At 41.2% G+C, this 22882-nt stretch overlaps 1 protein-coding gene across 2 annotated transcripts in view; it reads right to left on the reverse strand.

Moving 5' to 3' along the window:
* Positions 1 to 265: 265 nt before the first annotated feature.
* The window catches only part of PTCHD4 (patched domain containing 4), a 94148-nt gene continuing 71531 nt past the window's right edge, over positions 266 to 22882 (reverse strand). For both annotated transcript variants that reach the window (NM_001397712.1, NM_001195562.2), the window contains exon 3: positions 266 to 11245. In NM_001397712.1, coding sequence (NP_001384641.1) covers positions 9612 to 11245 — 1634 coding nt within the window. In that variant the 3' untranslated portion in view covers positions 266 to 9611. The remainder of the gene's footprint in view (positions 11246 to 22882) is intronic.

The raw sequence follows: 22882 nt of genomic DNA on the forward strand, positions 1-22882 counted from the left end.
GTAAATAGCTTATCTGCCACAGTGTGTGAGGGCCCATATGCCAGCTCAGGGCTGCCAATCCCATCACCCACACCTCCCAGTCTCTAAGATGCCCAGAGCTCCTTGTGAGGTTTCAATTCCAGGTTCTGCCCATGCCCTAATCTCATTAAAAAAAACACCTGTGTGTTTACTTTAAATGTGAGAAAAGAGGTTTCTTGATAAATTGGTCCTGTGGTATGCATTAATACTGAATATCTTCCCATTAAAGAAGGGGAAAATTCCAATATTAAAGAGGAATATATTTTATTGAAGAATTCAGTCTTTCAAAGACATAAGTATTTGGTATAGAGTATCAAGCTCAGTAAAAGTCTGTTATACAAATATGCTCATGGTATAATCTTGAAAAATATTAACAGTTTTCAGCAACAAGGGAGCTCTATGAGGGAGGAAAAAACAATATTGACTCACGGTGTTTATTCGTAGCATAGTAAAGTTGCCCACACCTGAGAAATTTCAGTAATTAAACACCTAATGCCAAATTCATACAAGGAAAGGTTAAGCAAACTCTACAACTTAAACGGAGATAGAAAAGCAGATCACCATGGGCTTAAAGAAAGAACAAACATTACATTTAATTAGAGTGTAAATGGACATAAATAACGTTTGGAAGAAATGCCCTTCATCTGCCCCGCAGCTCACAACCACTGACTTGCCATGTTCTGTCCATCCAGCTCCCATCCCAGAGCCCCCACCACCTGGTAAAGAAGCCCTTCCCCAGGCACAGCCAACACTCCAACTGATTGTTACCCATCGTCTGAGAAGGCTTTGTCAGCATCTTCACTGCAGTTGCTATGAACACAGGGATGAACCTGGCACCATAACAGATGCGTTCCGCACAGATATCCACCACCCACCCTGGGCTGCTCACCTGAGCTGCTGCTGGACGTCCACATGGCCTCCTGCTAAAGGAGCCCTGCAGTGCCCACTTCTGGCCCTAACAGCCAGGAGGGGAGGATTTGCTGTCTGTTCTGAGTTTGTCTGAGCTAGGATGGATGTACTCCACTATTTCCCTTTGGTGTGGTTGGACCCTTCCCTAACAGGTTGGCTGCAGACATCTCAGGGAAAGACCCATTTCCTGAAAAGATACCATTTGTCATTGGACTCTTGTACATTTATGGTGCCTGTGTCACTACTGAGCTTGATATCTTAGGACACAGTTTTTTAAAAGCTTTTTATTTCTTAAGAAACAACGTAGTTACACTGAACCATTTGAGGTGGAAGAAATACCCTTTTAAGATGAGAATATCTGCTTATCTCTGTCCTCAGCCTGTAAAAGGCTTATATAAATATCTTCCTAGACCCTGATGACTTTACTGAAGCCAGAGGGGCTATTCCCAATGTTCCTGGCTTGACAGTAGCATCTGTTTTTGCAGGAATGGAGACCTAGTCTCTCTTCCAGATGTACACAGGTGTCCCTCACCCTATGCAGCCCAAGGACTTGTATGGTATTACTCTCTGCTTCTGTTCCATTCATGTCACCATTAACATTTAGTTGAATTAAAAAGCAACAGATGATGCCATGACAAGTCCTACACTGGGCACAAAGCCAGTTTTTCTTTTTAGTGGCAAAGCTGGCTTCAACTTCATCAAGCAGTTCCTCTCTGATCTGTAATAGAGGCTCATCCAGCACTTCTCAAGAATATCACTTGAAAGAAATAATGAATGACATTAAATGAAAGTTTCATTTTTTTTTCTCTTAAAAATGAGCTTTAACATCATAAAGTACTGTATTCTCATTCTGAGTCAAATATCTTCTTGTTATTTTTCCAAGGAAAGTGCTCAGCAAGGCTTTGTTCTTGCCTGTCTTTTATGACTGTAACAAATCACTAAAATGTCCCTGAGATGTCTCACATCAGGGAAACCGAAACCCTGAAAAATATATGTTCTTGGCATAGTCTTCCTATATATTGTGAAACTGCTACCCTAATTGTAGGATTTAGTATGCTATGGAAGAAAGGCCTTTTCTTTTAAGGTCTCTTTTTCTACTTGGCTCATATTTAAATTGAAGCAGAGATAGGAGCATCCTTATTTAGCTCGGTACTTAAACACATGCTGAACTCCAAAGATGACCCAGTCCATGAGACTTAAGAATTTGATTAAACGAAGCCATTTATCTGAGTACTATGCCAGATTAAGATCTCCAGAAGTAAAACTCCAATACTGTATAGGCAGCATCCTGCTCTAAAGCTATAGCTTTGCTATCACATCAAGCATTGGCAGGGAGTGCTCTCAGACCCCGGTGGAGGCTGGCATGTCAGTATCTGCCAGTGTCAGTGCTGGTGGACTGTCCTATGATCTGAAAAATAGGTAACTGCAAACAGTCTGGTGGGAGTGGGCTGTGGGACATGGCAGCACCCAGAGAATACTTGGGAACTGCCAGGGAAAAGAGACAGCTTTCCAGGTCAGACTTCCCTGGAGACTGGATGGGCTTGAAGGTGAATTCCTGTGTCATGCCATAGCCTGGAATCACCTCTCAAGGCAATTGCCTCAGTTAAGGGACTGAGCCTTAACTTCTGGGCTTCTGTTCCTCCCTCACACCCAGGACTCAGAGGGTGGTGACGCACTGAACAGGTTGCCCAAGGAGGCTGTGGATGCCCCATCCCTGCAGGCATTCAAGGCCAGGCTGGATGTGGCTCTGGGCAGCCTGGTCTGCTGGTTGGCGACCCTGCACATAGCAGGGGGTTGGAACTCAATGAGCATTGTGGGCCTTTTCAACCCAGGCCATTCTGTGATTCCATGATTCTATGATATCTGTGCATACACATCTCTGAATAGGAACATGCCAACTTCTATGCTGCCAGAAGCAGCAGTTCCTGTGGCACAGAGCTGAAGCCAGCAGGGTGTCCCCTAGAGAAAGGCTGCTTCTGGCAGACAGGACCTGGAGTAGGTGTGGGTTTGTCTTCAGTACAATAAGTGTGCAAAGTCCAGTCCTTACTGATGGAAGGAAATAAGATCAAAGATGCATCACGTCAGAACTGCAATAGAAACGTATAAAGGTTTTATATATCTGGGCCAAGATATCTCTACTCATGGAAACTTATACTCTTTATACGCTTAACATTCTTATTCAAATTGTCATGTAAAGAAATTATATCCATGACTGAATTGAAATTATTTCATGATCTGTTCTCAAGTATCTTATTGACACAAAAAATGATGCTCTTGGTCCTTCCCCAAGGAACCCAGTGCAATATCCCACATGCAGCCGGGAGGTGCCAGAGCCCGAGCTGGGAAGCAGGCCTGCAGCAAGGGGCTGCCACACTGCCTTCTCCTTGAATATATCCTTCTCCAGCAGAAGCTGTGCTCATGCCTTCAGGATTTTAGTACATAAGTGGGGCAGAATCGGATGTGTGCTGAGGAGAACCGTGCAGCTGGTACAGCCAAAGTGCTGGTGTTGCAGGTAATGGTGACACTGTTATCAATCTGTGTTAGAAGCACTGCCTGCAGTACCCAGCAGGCGGATGCAGTGGGGCTGAAGTTAAGCAGTATACTGTTGAAGTACCATTAATTTTTTCTAGTATGGCTGTATCAGCATTTCCACTAGAAAGACTTGCTTCCAGAGCCTTGTATAATTCAGCCTGGAAAATGTGCTCTGAACAGAAACTTGGCACAAAATGCTCCTAGCAGGGACAGTTTTTTCTTTTTCAGGGCATGAACAAATATCCATTTAGTTCTGTTTCTGAGACAGAACCAAAGTAAAGCTAGGCCTTTTAAGATAAAGGAGTGCTGAAAAAAAAATGCCTACAGTAAAAAGAATACAAAGAGTAGAAGCTTATGAGATAAAAAATTCAGAAAAATGAAAAATTAAGCTTAATTATTTTCTGAGCTTTCTGACAGACAATATTCTGTTTGAAGAATGTTTTGAGCTATTTGGATACTGTTATCAATTAACTAGCTCTGTACCAGACCCGGTGCTTTGATGCATCCAAGCATCCTCCAGTTATTTCAACAGGGTTTCACGCTCAGAGTTTAAAAAAAAAATAAAAAAAAAAATTTTGAAAAGGTTAAGAGTGTACACAGATGATTAAAGTACAAAATAAGTTGAGCTGCAAAGGGAAGATAGCCTGAGGGAGTGAGAAGGAGAAACTTTACTTTCTTTAATGAGGAAGCACGAAGAAAATGAGAATAGTGTGAGCATGTTGGTATGGCCAAGAGGAGACAGAGAAAGCAAAGAAAGATGGAGTTCAAAACTGCTTCATACTTCCTTGTTTTCAGCAGGATTTTGACTTCTGGTCTGGGCAAGGAGATCGGATCTGCATGGTTAGTCTGAAAACCCACAACCCGCATCAACCCGCTGTTAAGCAGCAACATTATTCGCTGCTATAGATGAACATCCATGTACCACAGTGTATCCTTTGTTTTTAAGCAGTGAAGGAGGTAGAAAGAAGAAAGCCTTGTGGATTAAGAGGAAAATCTTACCAAAATCTTACTTCTACCTAACTAACATGGTCAGAAGTTGCACCTCTCCAGTGCCAGGCAGTTGGGATGATGTGTGGGGCTATGGAATGAGAAGTGGGGATCTCTCACAGAACACCACTGATACTCTGAATTTCCTTTCCACACGTGTGTGAAACCCAAGTTGGGATCCCTTCGTTGCTCCGAGTGGGAAACAGATTATGGAGGGACCCATGCTGAGGTGGGCAGTATTCACTTGTTTGGTCTGTGATGTTCTTTCATGTAAGACTATGGTGCAGAGAAGCATTCCGGGTGATGGATGAACTTCTTTCCATATTCAGTCTCTGCTCCTGTTCAAATGCCTCCTTGCTTGAGTAAGATGGTATGGACCAAGAATCAAGGTCTTGACTATTGCTTGATTCCTTCATCCTCCACACAACTTGCTCCACTTAGTTTCCATTTCACTTTAATCTGGAGATTTCCATCACAGAACATACCTCTGAGACAGCCCTAACATCATTCCGTATTTGGAGCCTTTGTGGAGAATCTGCTGCCCCTTCATGAAGTGTCCTTTCTCCCTAACACCAACACATCACTTGTTTGCTAATTGCTTAACTTTGCTTCCTCTTAGTGTTTCCTAGGACATCAAATGAGGTACTCAAAAACCCAGTGTTGAAATGAAAAAGAGCTTATTAAAGTTTATAATTACAAAAAAATTAATCAAGGAGACTTAGCATGGTGCTTCCATAAAGACAAAAAGCCAAGCTCTTGTCATAGTGAAATATGGAATAACTCTATTGAAATAAATCTTAATTAAGCTAGAGTCACTACTCAGTGTGACTTAATTAAGAGCAGAACAGTGAGAGCCTTATGAGAAAAAAGGGAACACTGATTGTACAATTATTTTACTTCGTATTTCTTCTTTCCCCCCAATCCTTCCATCTCACTGCAGAAAAATTCAAACCTAAAGTTGCTTAAGTTAGCTCAGAAAGATATTAGCATGGCAAGTTACATCCATCCTGCTTAGGGATCTTCTGCAATGAAAAGCTGAGAATGACAGCCTAGAAGACAATCTCTTTAAATTATACATGCAAGGTGCCATGCATCTATACCTATCCTGATCATAAAAATATGTTGCTTTGTTAGGCAATAAATTTATGAAACTTCAAGTCTTGGACTGAGGAGGTGAAGCCCTAATTCTTACCAAAAAAGACAGAGGAATAAATTAGTTACAGCTAGAAATACCGGCATGGAAAAGTGTAATGGAAAAAATTACACAGGACACCTCCACTTCAGCTTCCTGAAAGCAGCATGCAACAACGGCTGTATAGTATAGGCAGATATATTCAACAAGCATATCAACAATGAAGAGGTCCATTTGTTGTGGTTTCAGTTCTTACTGGCTAGAAAGCATGCAAAGCCAAATATATCGCGGCAATAAATCTGTTGACTTCAACAGTTGTCTCAACAGTGAATTTAGACAATATCAAGGGAATGAAATAAAACCAAGTAGGAAAATGCACGCAGGGTCCTTACCAGCTTATGTAGACTATGTCTAGAAACAGACATTAATGGAATACGTGCAATATCCCAGGGGACCAACTGTAACTGGTAAGTTTATAATGAAGATTCAGTACCTAGCTTGGATCAGAGTGTCAACCTGTCTGGGTATGTGCACTATGTCCTGTCTTCACAGTTGCTTATGTAGCTCCAGTTCAGCTGAACAGGTGCTATGTGGGTGCAGAAGATGGTAGAAATTATTCAAAAACATTGAGAGAAAAATAAAAAGGATGAGAAGACATTAGTAAGTATGGTCTCTCTGCCCCAAAATTGTTCCCATATGGCTGAATTACAGAAGAAAATGGTCTCTTTTTTCACTTGAGAAGTTTTTCTGGGTCCATAGAGACTGATACATCTGCAGAAGTAGCAGCGGCAGTGTTCTTTCCTGCAAAAGGACTGATTAATAAAGTAACAAAATGACATCAGTGAAGGGTCTGGTTTGTTTTGTGCACCATTCCTGCATTACCTTCCAAATCAAAAACTCCTTTTTAAAGAGTGTAACCTGCATATTTTGTGTCTGCTGTATACAAGTGCTACTGCACATGCACGATATTGAGACCACCATGTGTGAGCACACGCTCAGCATTGACGTCTGATTCCTTGGCTCACCAATCTCTGCCAGGGGAATTCCAGCAGCAAATTTATAAGCTCTGTTCTGCAGAAAGGCCTCATATCCAATCGCAGACTTTGAGCTGAGTTACACCAGGGAATTATCCCTAAGAGACGCTTGGGAGGCAAGACTCTAAGGCCTTTTTCTGTTCTCTTTCACTTGGTATTTGAACACTTTAAGTGGGGTTAATCTCATCAAACTTGGATGAGCTGGCATTGCTGATGTGCCTGAACGAAACACCCTGAGCTTCCTTTATCACCAGTGCGTAGAAACAGGCATTTTAGAGGTGTGATTCACGCACAGCTGTAAAATGGGTCAGAGCTGCCTGTCTGTCTATTATGACCACAAAAGAAGCTCAGATAATAATATCTTCATTGTCAACACCCAAAGTTAGATGAGATGAATCCCTGCTTTGATGGCTTTGGAAAATGCTACTTCCTTCAGTACGATACATGACAGAGATCCTCGGGATACATCTGTGTGGTACCAGAGAAGGCCATTGTGATGCACGGGGCAGGTGGGAAAAAGGACATCTCAAGAAGTGATACCCAGGGCTCACAGCTGTGCTACAGTTGTCAGGGTTTTGTATGGATAGTGGAGGAAACCTTAGAAGAGCTACGGAAAACTTGACATTCAGAACCTAAAAAGGATGGATATTGCACAATGTCTTTGAGATGCAGATCAAAGTCAGTAGATACTTCCCAAAAAGGGACACATATGAGCCATATCTCAACATTAAAACATCCCCCGCTCCTGAATCTTATTGAACTATCTAGATCTTAGTTTTGCAGCTGACTCTTTCAATATCTTGGGTCAAACCAATAACCTTGATCTAGATACACCTGAAGTTTAGATCTGGATTCAGACTTTGGAAGCTTTGCCTGTCTAGAAAATGCACCTTTCTCTAAAACTTGTTGCACACAAAAGGTCCCTTTAGCAATCAAGAACTTTGACCACTCTTATAACACAGAGGTCTTTTTTTTTTTTTTTTTTTTTTTTTTTTTGGCAAATGGTAATGGCAAAATACAGAAAGGACAGAGAAGAGGAAAAACTGCATATCTTAAAAACAGAAACAGCTGATGAGCATTAGATCTGCAATGGCTTTTTGTGCTGCAGGTGAATTTCCTCTGGCTCTCCCCAACCATGAAAACGTAGAAAGAGGTGGGAGATGTGACAGAACAAAGAATCAACTTGCAGAGAGCTTTTTAGTGAAATATATGTACAAACCCTCATCAGCAAACTCTGCAGACTCAGTGGACCACCATGAAACAAACATTTATACACACTGTGGAAGGCAAATAGCTTCCAGACATCTTTAAATGTACCCACAGGTAATACAAAGTAGACATAAACACTCCACATGGTGATATCTTTACATAGTGTCCTCACGGATACTATATATTTAGGAAGACGTTGCTCATGTAGGTGATGCTGTACCATATTCCAGAGAGTAGAAAGCAAGCCCTTTTAAAATACTGTAAGGGAAGATGGGCATGGCAAGCTCCAGTGGAGGACTGGGCCAAGAGCAAACTGAAATGGCTAGATTAGTTTTCATCCCTTCTCTTGGGTTACTAAAATGTGTAGTTTACAAAGCAGAGAAAGTCATTCATAGTTCTTCACAGTACAGTTTCCATCATCATGTAGTAACTGTGGATTTACCACATTCTTTTGTGAGATTTCTACTGCCAGAACAAAGATTTGTATTGCAGACAATCAGCACTCAAATATTTAGGAATAATAATAGACATTCCTCCCTCCCCTCCCCTTCCCTTGGGGGACTGATCTGCATTTTTACATCTGGGAGTTTCTTCAGTCCCGTGCAAACCCTAAGGTTTTTCGTAATCATTGTTATTTGTTGATTTAATGTAGCAAATATTTGACTGACATTTTGCTTAAAGAAGGGGAAAATCCCACTTCCTGCAGCATATTGCAGGGGTCATCAAACATACCCCTTTGTCTGTTGGACCAAATACATAATAATAGTACTGTGCGGGTGCTCCAGAGCTGACTCAGCTGTCACACAATCACATTATGTCTGTGATATGCAATCCATCATTACATTTAAAGCACCAGCTTGATTAATATTCAGTATTTCACGTCAACACTGATAAATGAGGATTCAGAAGTGTTACACTGCAGGAACCGCAAGCACTGCTGCAGTGGAAATGGCCTGGGTTGGTTTCGTGGCATCTGTTAATTCAAGGGGAATTTTGCAACTCAGAAATACCAAAGTGTAGGTATGGAGAAAACTACCAGCTGTGGCCTCTTGGGATTAATGTCATCTGTCACTTTTAAAGAAACCAAACATTACATTTCCAAATGACCTATTGCAGTTTCTTCTCCTATAGGAACCAGATGTCTCTCCCCTGGCAGTACAGCTTTGCCATCTAAATTCCCATTAACTGTAACTGTGGTGTAATAGATATACACGGTATACTGAAATTGGGAAGTACTTTGGCTTAGGCTGATTTAAACACCTACTTCCCAAGTGCATAGGTTTTATCTTAAACGACTTGCTCAAGAAAACAAGGAAAAATACCATGGCATTTTTAGTTTTGTTCCCTTTTCTCACTTGAAATGCTTTTTGTTTTGCTTTGTTTTGTTCTGTTCTGTTTTGCTCTGGGCAATTTTATCAAAGTATTCTCTTTTTCCCCTACTGTTTACTTAATGGTAACATTTTTTTCCACCTTTGCTTCAGTCTTAAATATGACAGATCAAGTAATTCCCATTAGAGCTACAGTTTGATATTCAAAAACTTTTAATGGCCAATAAACTCTTCCCTGGTGCAGAATGAGAATTCAAAGGAAATATCTGTGGTTGTTTTCACTTTCATTATTTTTGTTAAAAAAGTTTGCACCTTGATGTATCATGAATACCCCTTCTTGATCTTCCTTTGCCTTGTCAGACCTGGCCAGCACAAGCAGCTGAGATCTTTGCTCTATTTTCCCTGCATCTCTGTGCAACGCTTTTTTAAAAAGAGAAAATATTATCATTTTTTCTGAGCCTTTCAGACTGCTGTCACGTGATCAGGATTCTCCTGAATCTCTATGCATTCAATCTCTTCTCGTTCCTTCCTTTTGGCTCGTTTCTTTTTTTTGTGGTGCTTTTTGGAAGGTGGGAAAAAGGTTAGAAAGACGGGCAAAATAACAAAACAGTGCAGAAGTGTGCAACTGCCGGCAAGCAGCAAGCATTTGAACAGTGTGAAGGTCAAGTTTGAAGGCACAAAGAGAAGGGGGACCAACCCAATAAGAAAAGAAGAAACGTTCTGCAAAATGGCTGTCCCATGCTCTTGGAGGGAGTTCTTTATACATTGAGTTCGGGTGTGCTCAGTAGCTAGTACAAATGTATAAAGCAGGGGTGCACAGTGATCTATGGCAAAATTCAAGGTGTAGATAAGGCACAGTATAGAAATGCAATCCATGTCTACATTCCATAAGGTCATCAAGCCAAGGACGCCCAGCTCTATTGAGGTGACGCTGAGAATCAACCAGAAATTTCCCAGAGGATGGATAACCAGGAAAAAGGTCAGTATTAACACCAACAGGATGCCAAAACCAGAAATCAGGACAGGCATAGTTACTGATAAACCATAGTGGTCCATGAAAACAAAGGTAGGATTGAACACTATGAACTTGATGCTCTGTATAAGAGAGAGCGGTCTCAGTTTCTCCAGTAATTCCACTGCCTCCCTCTGTGTGTTTTCACTCGTCCTGGCCACCAGGTACAAACGAGAAGCTATTATGTTATTCTCATCTCCAGCTTTAGAGAATATGATGTCATTTTTGAAGTGCTGGAATTCTGGCTTTTTTAAAAAGTTGCTCTGGAGGATACTGATAAAGTCACTTTTGTTAGTTGCACTGATGTTACCCACTCGAAGGAACTGGTAATACTGTTCGATCCAGGACACTGTGTTGAACCCTTGGCTCAGTGTTTTTAGGTCTTCTTGCACAGTGCCATTCCAGTACTCCAGAGGTTCGTAAATATAGAATCCTATCACCGGGCTGTAGTTGCTGAAGTACTTTTGCTGAATGAGGGCATAGGAGACGCTTGGAGACTCACTGGCAAGAAGGTTAATAATGTTGGCTCCATCATTAATCTGTAAGCACCCCATGAAGGAGAAAGAGGCATAGATGAGATACAGTATCACCACAAAAGGCTTGACATAGATGTTGGTAATCCACTCATTGTAATGCTCTCGGAGGAAATGCTGGATAAAGTGATGCTGGTATGGGTTGGTCTCATGATGAGAAGAATGTTGATGGCCATCATTCATCATGGTCTGGAACCACACAGGCTTCCGGTCCAGGTATTCTGCTGAAGGGATTTTACAGCAGAAGATACTGTGGTAACGGTTCTGCTCCAACTGGCCAGCAAAGACCAGGCAGGAGCCAAAGAATGAGAAGATATAGAAGTAGTTCAACAGGATGGAGACACACATGTTCTGGCAAAAGACTTTTACGGCTTCAATGTTAGTGAAAGGGCTTGCACCCATGCCAAAGGCTATGAAATACAAGGAGCTTGTCATTGTATAGGACACCATGACATCTGAGTAGGCATCTGCTACTCTGTCCTTGAATGGAAGATTTTCTCTTGTTCGACGCCATCCTGAAAGAAGTTCGAATACTCCTTTGGTTCCATGACCTGAAATGAGAAAACAAAGCATATACATATGCATAGATAAAAGTGATCCCACATTTTCATCCTCCAGAAGTAAAAAAAAAAAAAAAATGTTGTCAGCTAAGTTTAGTTATGGTTTTATCACCAGTTATACAAATGAAAGACTGTGATGTGTCTGTGTGAGGTTGGATACCAGAAATCATATGCAGATACTTAAATAAAAAGCCTGAAACTCCCTATGCTCATCATCCCTGAAACGAAATGGTGAAATATCATTCGAAAGACACTTACTGACCTTAATGGACCGTTCAGAAGTGAATAGCCTACATAGGACAAAGGTAAACATTACGTTGAGTTCAGAATCATCGAATGGCTTGGGTGGAAAGGGACTGCAAGGATCTTCAGGTTTCAGCCTCCTGCTGCAGGCAGGGCTGCCAAATGCCAGATCAAGCACCAGATCAGGTTGCCCAGAGCTCATCCAACCTGGCCTTGAATACCTCCAGGGATGGAGCATCCACAGTCTCTCTGGTCAACCTGTTCTAGCACATCACCACCCTCTCAATAGAAAATTTCTCTCAGTCATTTAATCTAAATCTTCTTTCCTTCAATTTAAAACCAATATTTCCTCTGGTCATGTCACTATCTACCTGTGTAAAAAGTTGATTTTCCTCCTGTTTTTAGGCTTCCTTTAAATATTGGAAGGCTGCAATGTGATCTTACTAGAGCCTACTCATCTCCAGGCTGAACAAGCCGAGCTCCCTCAGCCTGTCTTCATAGAAGAGGTGCTCCAGCCTGCTGAGCATCTTTGTGGCCCACCTCTGGACCCTCTCCAAAAGCCCCACATCTTTCCTGTGTTCAGGGCCCCAGACCTGGATGCAGTACTGCAGATGGGGCCCCATGAGGGCTGAGTAGAGTGGGACAATCCCCTCCCTGTCCCTGCTGGCCACCCCTCTGCTGATGGAGCCCAGGGTACCACTGGTTTTCCAGGCAGCAAACACACACTGCTGGCTCATGTTAAGTTTTTAATCTACCACGACCCCAAAGTCCTTCTCAGCGGGGCTGCTCTCAGGGAACTCTTCTCCCAGTTTGTATATATACTTGGGATTACCCTGACCCAAGTGCAAAACCTTGCACTTTGCTTTGTTGAACCTCATGAGATTCACAAGAGCCCACCTTTCGAGTTTATCAAGATCCCTCTGGATGGCATCCCTTCCTTCTGCTGTATCAATTGCATTGCTCAGCTTGGTGTCATCAGCATTGATAAAGATGCTAAAGAGTAATGGTGCCAAGACAAACCCCTGGGGGACACCGCTCATCACTGGCCTCCACCTAGACATAGAGCCATTGACCACAACTCTCTGGCTGCGACCTTCCAACCAATTCCTTATCCATTGATTAGTCCATCCTTCAAATCTATATCTCTCCAATTTAGTGATAAAGATGTGGTTGGGGACCATCTCAAAGAGCTTGCAGAAATCTGGGTAGATGACATCAGTTGCCTTCCCTTTGTCTACCAATGTTGTCACTCTATCAAAGCCAACTTCAACTGCTTCTGACCAGACTGGTTGGGCATGACCTTCCATTGGTAAAGCTGTGCTGGCTGTCTGGGACCACCTGCTCATCCCTCATGTGCTTTAACATGTCTTTCAGGAGACCTGTTCCACGATATGCCCAGGCACAGAGGTGAGGCTCACCAGCCTGTAGTTTCCTGGATTCTCCTTCCTCCCTTTTTTATGAATGGATTCTTTGTCAGAATTCCTTGAGGCATCCTACTATATATATTTTTTTCAGTGTTTAGGGAATTCATTTTGGACCATTTATTAATGCAAATAACAACATTTAATTCTAGAAATGGTGTTATTTGTGAAAAAAATAGGCGTGACCAAGAAAAAGACACTTTGATTAGTAATGCTTAACAAAGGAAAAGATATTCTGCCATTAAGATTTGTGGGATGGTTCTCCACCTGTCTGAATTTGGCACTTCTTGTGCAAGTGACCGCACTGTAGAAAAGTTGGCATGTTGGTAATGATGTTGAGTGCAGGATTGACCAGATTCTTGGTCCACATTAATGGTCTGGAATTTGGTCCGTAATGGTCTGTAAAACTAAAATATGGGGTTTTCTTTTGATGATTGTCTTCCTTTCTGTCCCTTCTCCTCTCTCATCAGATCCTGGTAAGAAGGAATTCTCTTAGCTCACATGAGTGGGCATTCAAGAAACAGCCTGAGCCAACCAGTGCTCCAATTTTGTGCTGAGTGCTGAGAGCTATTTTTAGAAGTAAGGCTTTTTACTAGAAATGGAGGCTAAATATGCATTTACCATCATCTTACTCATCATAGCCACAGTCCGGGAATTCTACAGCAATTAAACTTAAGGACAGAATGGTAAATTTGAAAGTAAGCTTACTGGAAAATGTTTAATCTGTTAAAAATATTCATTATATACATATACAAATTCATATATAGTATATGTGGAACACATGCATATAAAATATACATACTGTATACACATTCTTCTATTATACATGCACATAAAGCATATTATGCTTACATATAGTATACATATATTATATCTATACTATGCATTATGTATATATTCTTCTAGTTTCCAGAAGAAATTTTCAGTTTGTGGGGGAAAAAATAACGCTAAAAATAATGCAACTAAAAGGGTTTGGCTTTCTAACAATTGTTTTGTTCCAAAATGTAATACAAGTATTTAAATTTGAAGTTCTCTGCGCTTTGGGTCAAGCCCTGACAAAATTCTGGACTACATAAAGAAACACATTATTGAGTAGAGAAAGAAGCAGAAGATTACAGGTGTTTCTATCCCTGTCTTTGCCTCTCCACTCTCAGAGGTAGAACTGCATACAACAAAGCAGGAGGCAATTTTCTTGTAATAAACCAGAAATATGACAAGGATATTTGTAAATAATGAAGTGCATAATAGTGAACAAAAAGTCTGTGGAGTTTGTCTTCTGATTTAAATTGTCTGGATTCATGCAGCTGCCCAAAACAGACTCCTGACTGCCATTCTAGACAAGGGAAATTACAGCATAAAATGTCAAGTTCTGAGAATGTTACCTGTTTTACTGCAAATCAGTGTCCCCAGTGAAAGATAAACATACAGTAGTACAGAAATGTTGCAGTTAGCAAAACGCCTATGCAGAAATACTGCTCTCTTGTGAATTGGCATCCTGGTTCAGGAGGGATCTTGGATTCCCTGATGAGTTAGGCATGAGTCAGTTCAAACTCCCAAAGCATAGCTGTCTTCAACACTGTCACATTTGGACTGTCAAGCAGAAAGAATGGCCTCCTTGGGCTGAGCAGAGCTGCAGAATTCAACTTGGCCGTGATTTTATACTGTGCTTAAAGCAAGAGTGGATATACTCTGTGGGATGTTGACCAGGCTGACCGGGCACCACAGTCAGTGCCCACACCCTAGCATGGGTTAACTGAATGGTATATGATCTGTATATTCTCTTTTGGGGACAGCAGTGCACAGACGTCTTCCTCAGGTGTCTGTGCTCACCCCATCTCTATCTCATGATTGATTTTGAATGATCCTTTTTCATACATTTCTGATTAAGAGCCCTGAAACATGTGACGTTGTGCCATACAACGTGTTCAGATCCCAAATGGCCATAACCAGGTCCTTCTCCCCTCTCTTCCAATTTTAGGGACCCCATTTCTCTCTCTCTCTTTTCCTTCTCTCATGAGGGAAGCTGAGCAATAGATTTCTGCTTCCACTGCTGCTGTCATTCCTCCCACCTCCCTGTCTCACCCGCTGGGGGCAAAAGAATCACATTCAGTATAGAAGTTCTTTTCTACCTCAGTTCCCCTTCTTGTCCTTACTCTCCCAGGCACCAGGCTGGGACCTAAGACAAGCGGAAATCATGAAGCTACAGAGCTCACATTGCGAATCCTCATGGAGTGTCTAAGTGAGATATTGGTAATGTCTTTCCTCTCTAAATTCTCTCTTCTTTCTTTAAGATGACAGTAGCCACTCTGTCTAGCCAAGCACCGTTCTACCTCTGGATCTGACAAAGTACAGGGACAGATTTTTAAAGAAAAAGATGGTGGAAGCAGGGCATGTATAGGGTAATGCTTTTCCAATTCAGAGTCTGAAATATTGGTATTCAGCCAAGAGGCCTGCCAAAACCACAGGCTGTATTTGCAACACCATGTTTGGAGGCACTGAAGGACCTTTATCCATCTTTCAAATCGTGTCTTAAATTCCATCATACTTCTGACCACCACAATCTCCTGCTACGAGAAGCTCCATAACTTCATTACTTGTTGAATGAAAAATAGACTTGTTTTTGTTTGGTTCCAACACTCAGACAGTATAATTTCAAAATTGCTGAAGTCAGCAAAATGTAAACCCGTTGTTTCATGAGCAATGGCTTTAATAGCGACTGCCATGTGATGCACGTGCCCTCTGTTTCTGGAGGCTCCTATGTGAATATTCCCTGCATCCATCCCACTTCTGACATCTCTCCTTGACCACGTGTACACAGATATGTGTGTGCTTGCTGGCTGGCTGTCCAAGATGCATGTGCTGATTTGCCAGTGCAGTATCAAATATTTGAGTCTTACCGTTCACTCTGTGAGAGGAGAAACTGGGATTTTTTCTTCCTTCTAGAAATCAATTTGCTCAAACCTTCTAGGAGCACAACGGTCTGTGAGATTTTCATCCTTCTACCATGGGCCTTTCCATGGGCCTGCTGCTTGAGGGTACTCACAGATAATAACTGCAGGAGCCTTCTGTTACCAATCAGAGCTAAAAGTGATTGGTGAAGTCAAATAAAGAAAAACCCAAATTGTTGGGAATGTTAAAACAGATGTTGTAGATCATTCTGAAGTCTTTAAACAGGAAATTTATCAGAAGTCCTTTTGCAGAAACAGTTGAAGTTATCATGAATTGGCATTTTTCGGTGAAGCTGGAGATGAAGGAAAGTTCCAACACCTCTTTCAAAAATTTGTGATAACAGTGACTTTTTTCTGCTTATTCCCAGATCTCACTTCTCTTCCCATCTACAAGGTTGTGTTCACAGTTGCACCTTTACCACGTTTTTGTAGTGATTAATTTGTGAATTTCAGTGTATCAGGTTAGGATCCTACTTGCCTTCTTGGCCACAGGGGCACATTGCTGGCTGATAAAAATGAATGTGAAAAGAGGAAGCAAGAGTATGCACTGGTGCATAAGCTGCACTAGATGGAACATTTAAATATTCTAATTAAACTCCTGATATTTTTTCCTAATAGACAAAGTAGTATCATAAGGAAATAAAACACGGATATTTATGACGTCTTTGAGGGTGGAAGATGGCAGTAATTCTCTTATGATTATTATTACACAAATCTAAAATTTACAGAAAACTTCAACTTCAGCTGTCTCCTATGAACACAGGATTGGAGAACTCAGCGCAGTAATTCCCTTCCCCCCAGTAGAAGAAATCTTTCCTGACTAGCTTTCCCACATCACTACTGATACCAAATATTACAAATTTTCCCAGATAAACATCTACTCCTCATTTCCACAAAGGATAAAAAATCATCTTTTTTTTCTGGATTGGACACAGGCCAAAATTTTCCTGTCATTTCTGATGTTTTGGACACCACAGTCTATCTGTGAAATTGCATTCAGTTCCATCACTGATGTCACTCACAGAACTGACAGTGGAGTTACATTCAGTGCCCAGCTCTAGGAAGGTTTAAAGGTCTTTGGCTTTGGGTCAAAACTGTCAAGTTTCCCTAGTGCTAATATAGCATGAATTAAATACAGCAATACCTTATTTGACAGACGAGCATCAGCCTATGACTACCTAAGACGAGAGAAGACAAATGACAGCATAAGTCTATCCTTTGTGAGGTTAAGAGGGCAGGTAAGGGAAGCTACAGTGAATGTAGAACTATAAAAGGCTTTTGCTGTCTCAGTTTTCAAAACAAAGTTATGACAAGATACATTAAATAAGTTTGACAGGATAGAACCCACAAGAGAGAAATAACATATTAATCATAGAATCATAGAATGATAGAATGGCCTGGGTTGAAAAGGACTACAATGCTCATTGAGTTCCAACCCCCTGCTATGTGCAGGGTCATCAACCAGCAGCCCAGGCTGCCCAGAGCCACATCCAGCCTGGCCTTGAATGCCTGCAGGGATGGGGCATCCACAGCCTCCTTGGGCAACCTGTTCAGTGCGTCACCACCCTCTGGGGGAAAAACTTCCTCCTCATATCCAACCTAAACCTCCCCTGTCTCAGTTTAAAGCCATTCCCCCTTGTCCTATTACTATCCACCCTCACAAACAGCCGTTCCCCCTCCTGTTTATATGCTCCAACAGGAAGGGGAACGGTTGTTATTAAAGATCATTTTATTCTATTAAATTTACATGGAGAAACCGATCATTTTCCAGTCAAGCCAAAGCAATCTGTGACCTATTAGCAGTCACCTTAAAGAATGTAGATGAGATGGTCCAAGAATAACAGGCAGGGCACACATAGCAACCGTTTCTTCAAAATGGAGTAAGGAAAAGACCTACAGAACTTGATGTCCATCAGATTAATTACTATCTCAAAACATAAATGAATAAACAATTATTATTCCTGATACAGATTTATCAAAACCAAATAATTTCAAGTCAATAATTTCTTACTTTGAAAAGAAACTGGCCTAATGAGAAGAAGACCTGATATCCATCTTTGTAAGTCTTTTAGTATCTTTCTCCTGGATTTAGTAAGTTTTTAATACTATTGCACTAAGTATTCTTACAGGCAAATGAAGAAAATATTGCCTAGAGGAAGATAATGGAAATACGTCTTCAAATGGTTGAAACTGTACATGTAGAGAGTTGCCTCCAATGATCAGTTCTCAGGAGGATGTTTTAAGTGAGATCATGTCAAAGATTCACCTTGGGGATATTTCCTTTTGGTGTGAATGCTGCAGAATGTGCACGTGAGTCTGAATGGAGGCAGATTTCAAATCCTCTGCAGAGCAAGATTAGAATCTAAACTTGGAGAAGTGATCAGAACTTTCAAGCTGTCAGTGTACGAAATGTAATGTAGACAAACGTACAGTAATGAACTTGGTTAGGAAGTCAAATGAAAGTAATTCATACCAAGGAATAAGAGATAAATAAGAAGCAAGAGGTAAATAAGATTGCTTAAGGGCTATGGGGATCTTCAAGGTGGATAGGGAATAAGTTAATAATATTTTTTTATATGTAAAAAACTTATCTTTGACTTTACTTAAAGAAATATCATATAAGATTCATGAGACAATAATTTTGTTTAATGTGATGGAAGTTTTATTGATATGGGGCATGATATTTTTTAAAAAAAGCTTTGAAAATATGGGGTGAATACCTTGGCAGTAAAATAAATAAGTAGAAACATGTTTGTACAACACAGAGTGCACAAAGAAAAGCTGAATTAATTGCCTTTTTTTTTTTTTTCTCCCCATTGACTAAGAAGTGGATGGGGACTCAATACCATTTAGTGTGAAAAAATTATTAGGAAGAGAACAGAAATTAATTATTTGTCATTTCCACTGGGATGAGGACAAGGAATCATTGGCTTCATTTGTAGAAAAAAACAGTAGAAAACAAATTTTTCCTCCTTCAAGGTTCATTAAACACCAGAGCACAGTGTCTAAGAAGGTCGTGAAGTCTTCAGTGCAAGGCTGAAAAAAAGGTGGGAATAGGAAATGTCAGAGCAGGTGTTATGTGCATCCTGTCTTAGTGCTGTGAGGTGGTTCCTTAGGTCCCTTACATCCCTGTTTTGACTCAAGATACCAAGATGCTTTGACTTAAGATACTTTAGAGGACATCACTGTGAAAACTAACCCATCTTCAGTGTTGTCTTCACCAAAGGATGCATGTTCAATTTGATTCTGCTCATGCTTTGGTTTAGGAATCTAATCTGAATTTATCATTCAGCATGAATTCGCCAGGGCCTCGGTATGAAGCCACCAGGCACTGCTGAAAGGAGGGGCTGGGAACCTCTAGTCTTTGTAAACCTTCTTTGAAGAGGGTCGGCGTGACTGCATTTTGTGCTGAGTCATAAGGAGGAGAATTTACATTTCTCAGTTATATCCACATTGCCTATGCAATATTGCAAAAAAAAAAAAAAAACAAAAAACCCTGCAATGAGTACTGTAATGGGGCTACTAATTGGTCATTGTTTTGGGTGGGATAGAGATAACTTTTTACTTGCAGAGTCCCATACGATGCTATGTTTTGGTGTTTGATGGACAGAATAGTGATAACACACCGATGTTGTTGCAGAGCTGAGTGCACTGAGCCAAGGAGGATTGAGCTCCTCATGCTGTGCAGCCCGTGAGGGGCTGGAGGTGCACAACAGCTGGGAGGGGACACAAAGTCAGCACAGAGATATCCCAATCCATATAGCGTTGTGCTCAGCAGTAAGAGGTGGGGGAAAGGAGGAAGGGGAGGACACTCACAGTGACAGTGTTGTGAGTGTCACAACACTGCAATGAGCCCTGCTTTCCTGGGAGTGGCTGAGCAGCTGCCTGACAATGGGAAGCAGTGAATGAATTCCTGGCTCTGCTTTGATTGAGTGCCAAGATTTTGCTGTACTTAATAGATTATTCTATCTCAGCCTATGAGTTCTCCCGCATTTACCTTTCTGGTTCTCTTCCCCATCCCACCTGGGGAGGTGAGCGAGCAGCTGCGAGGTGCTTATTTACCTGTGGGGTTAAACCACCACATCACCACTGGAAAAATATCATTTGGGTTCTTAATCATAGGAAAAGAATTTCAAGAGGCAAATGCCGTAGCACAGCTTTGCTCAACGCTGTTGCCTCTAAGGAGATCAGGTATTATCTCCAATTGTCATGAGCAGCCACACCTGTGATCTTCTCATGTATATACAGGAGGCAAGGACCAGTTTCTCTGAAATCATAAATGTAGATAGTAAACATAGTTTATCCTAAAATTGTTTGCTGACAGACTACAGGAAATGACCTTTCTATTTATTGTTTTTATTTTTACAGAGGAGAAACTTTTCATTTCAGCATAAGGCAATATAGGATTAATTTGTTGTTCTGCCTGGTCACAAGTGTCAGCCTGTTCTGTTGCATTTTGAAAGCTGAAGTATGAAGAGGTTAAGCAAACTGATCACAGTGTGGTGGTTGCTAATTAGATTGCTCAGCTGAGCAAGGAACAGATATAATTTTACTTACATCTACGTAAAAGTCCACGTATAATTTTAACAAAATCAGATTAATAAGAAAGCTCTCCGGTAGGACCTGGTGGGAAAATATTCAGTGCTAATATAGTGAAAGACCAGCTTCTGTGTTATCCCTCAAAGGCAAAGTCAGAAGCGGTGATCACATCACCATCCCAAAGTGGCTCATTTCTGCTGTGTCAGCTCTCCATAAACCAGCTTCCACCTTATTAATTTTCAGGTGTAAAGTTTGGCAATGACATTGCAGATTTATGTGCAATACAAGTTTAAGTACACAAAATGCTCTTCACATTAGCTGACCCTCAGTCTGACATGTTGCTTGGTAATTTTTATGTAGATTAGCCAAATACCAGGACAGTTATTCACAGACTTTCTTGACCATCCGGACAGGATCTGATTATGCTTTCCATGGCCAAAGGCCATTCACATTTCCAAATCATCCAAAGGATGACTAAACTGCTTCTTTATGGAGAGTCAATAAATCCTTGGGGTCCCTGGTGCAGAAGGCAAGCAGGGTTTGAAACTTGGTGAGGCAGCATTAGGATAGATGAGGAAATGTGTGCTTAATCTAATCTGTTACATAAATATAAACCTCAGCAGAGTGCATCTGAGCAACAAAGAGAGCTTGGCCATGAGTCAGAGTAACCAAATTCCAAGTTTGCTTATGGATAACAAGACTTCCTGGAACTAATTTGAAATATATGTGGATAAAAGTGTGGTTTTCTTTTTATTTCTCTACCTCTAGAATGATTGTAATTCAGTTGTCTACATAGTTGAATTGTTGACCATATATTTGTTTACTTTTAAGATTTATTTTATGTCTCTTTCCTCTTGTGTGCTGTGTGAGTAGTAACTTGGGTAACTAAGAGGGTCTGATCTGGCAGGTGAGGTACTCAGCCACTCTCAGTGGTGAGGGGTTTCCTTTCAGACCAGTACATCAATGCAAAAGGTGAAGCAGGATCTCATCCCACCTTTAAGATGCCTGGATGACTTAGGTTTTGGAAATAGAGGGTATCATTGTGGTAGCAATATCCACCACTCACTGGGATTTTCCAAGGGAAGGAAATCCGTTGAGCCATAAGGATTATCAGTGCTACCATCACATCAGTACCTTCTGAATGTCACTGAGCTAAGAACCACAAATACAAAGCCAAGAACCACTGATGAGTGTCCTGTAAAAATTTTGTTTTCTCTCATCATAACATTATCTCATCTAGGACATGGTGCTTTCTGATATATAAAGAAGCATTTAACAGAGAAGTTAAATCATTTTTAGGAACGTTCTCCTTGGGATGAAATGGCACACACATTTTTTCTCCTACCTGAGTTAACCAAATTTATGCAGACATGCTGACAGAGGAGTTTACACCCCACTGTGTCTTTTCATCTTGAAAAGTATGAAGGGTAGAATTGTTCTTTTAAGTGACAGATTCCTATCAAAATAAATTGACTAATTCACAGAGTTGTGTTCCGTAGCAGGATTGTTGAACCAAGTGCAATGAAACCTCACCTAGCTCCTCCATGCATCCTCAGTAACAAGGGCCTCAGGGAAATCTGCAGTGCCTACAAGGCTGTTGCCATGGCTCAATTTTAACACTTTCAACAGACACAGCAAATGCACTTTGAAGCTATCGGTAATATCATACGTGAAGATAGTTATGCCCATGACAACACTTCTACAAGTGAATGGCCACCTTGCAGGCATGCACACAGTAGTGGCTCCCAGCTCCTATCTGGTGATGGATCCCTATTGTAGTGTGAAACCCATTAAAAATACAGTTGCAATACTGTGATGCATGTTGGGACACTTCTATTAAACATAGGGACTATGGCTGATGCCTTGATGGGCGCTCCATGTGACTACACTGCTTTCTTTTCACGTAAGCACTTCTAAAATCCTTTTAAAAATTCTAGGAATTGCTGATGAGACCAAAACATAAAAGAGTCAGTGTCCCCATGGGTACTGCAGCAGAGTCTGACAGTTATCAACCATGTGAGTGTCTGAAAGTAAAAAGCAATGAGGAAAGAGGAGGCACTTGGTTCTGGCTGGTACTTGCTCTATGTTGGCCTTCCAGAACAACCTGATATCAGCCTATCACTGCTCCCATAAAACACTGCAAACTTCTTAATCGCAGACAGAGCTGTACTGGATAGTCTCTGTGAAGTGACTATTGCAGGAGGTGGTTACTGTCTTGGTCTAAGATTACACATTGGCACAACTCTCCAAAATCAAATGTCTCTCTCTTGTAACTGGTTAAACAGGGTGCTGAGACATCTAATTTAGAATAGGAGCCTGATTTTAGACAGCTAAAATTGTGTGAGATTAATCATAATTTCTGTCCCCAGCCTGGCTTCTTGAATCCTTCCATTGCAGAAGGAAGTCTCTATAGATACGTATTCCGTAAAAGAAAATGATGGAACAATCTTAGCAAGTCCTTTCATTAATTTGTCTTC

The sequence above is a fragment of the Gallus gallus genome, chromosome 3 (genome assembly GCF_016699485.2).
Source record: "Gallus gallus isolate bGalGal1 chromosome 3, bGalGal1.mat.broiler.GRCg7b, whole genome shotgun sequence".
NCBI classification, from domain to species: domain Eukaryota; kingdom Metazoa; phylum Chordata; class Aves; order Galliformes; family Phasianidae; genus Gallus; species Gallus gallus.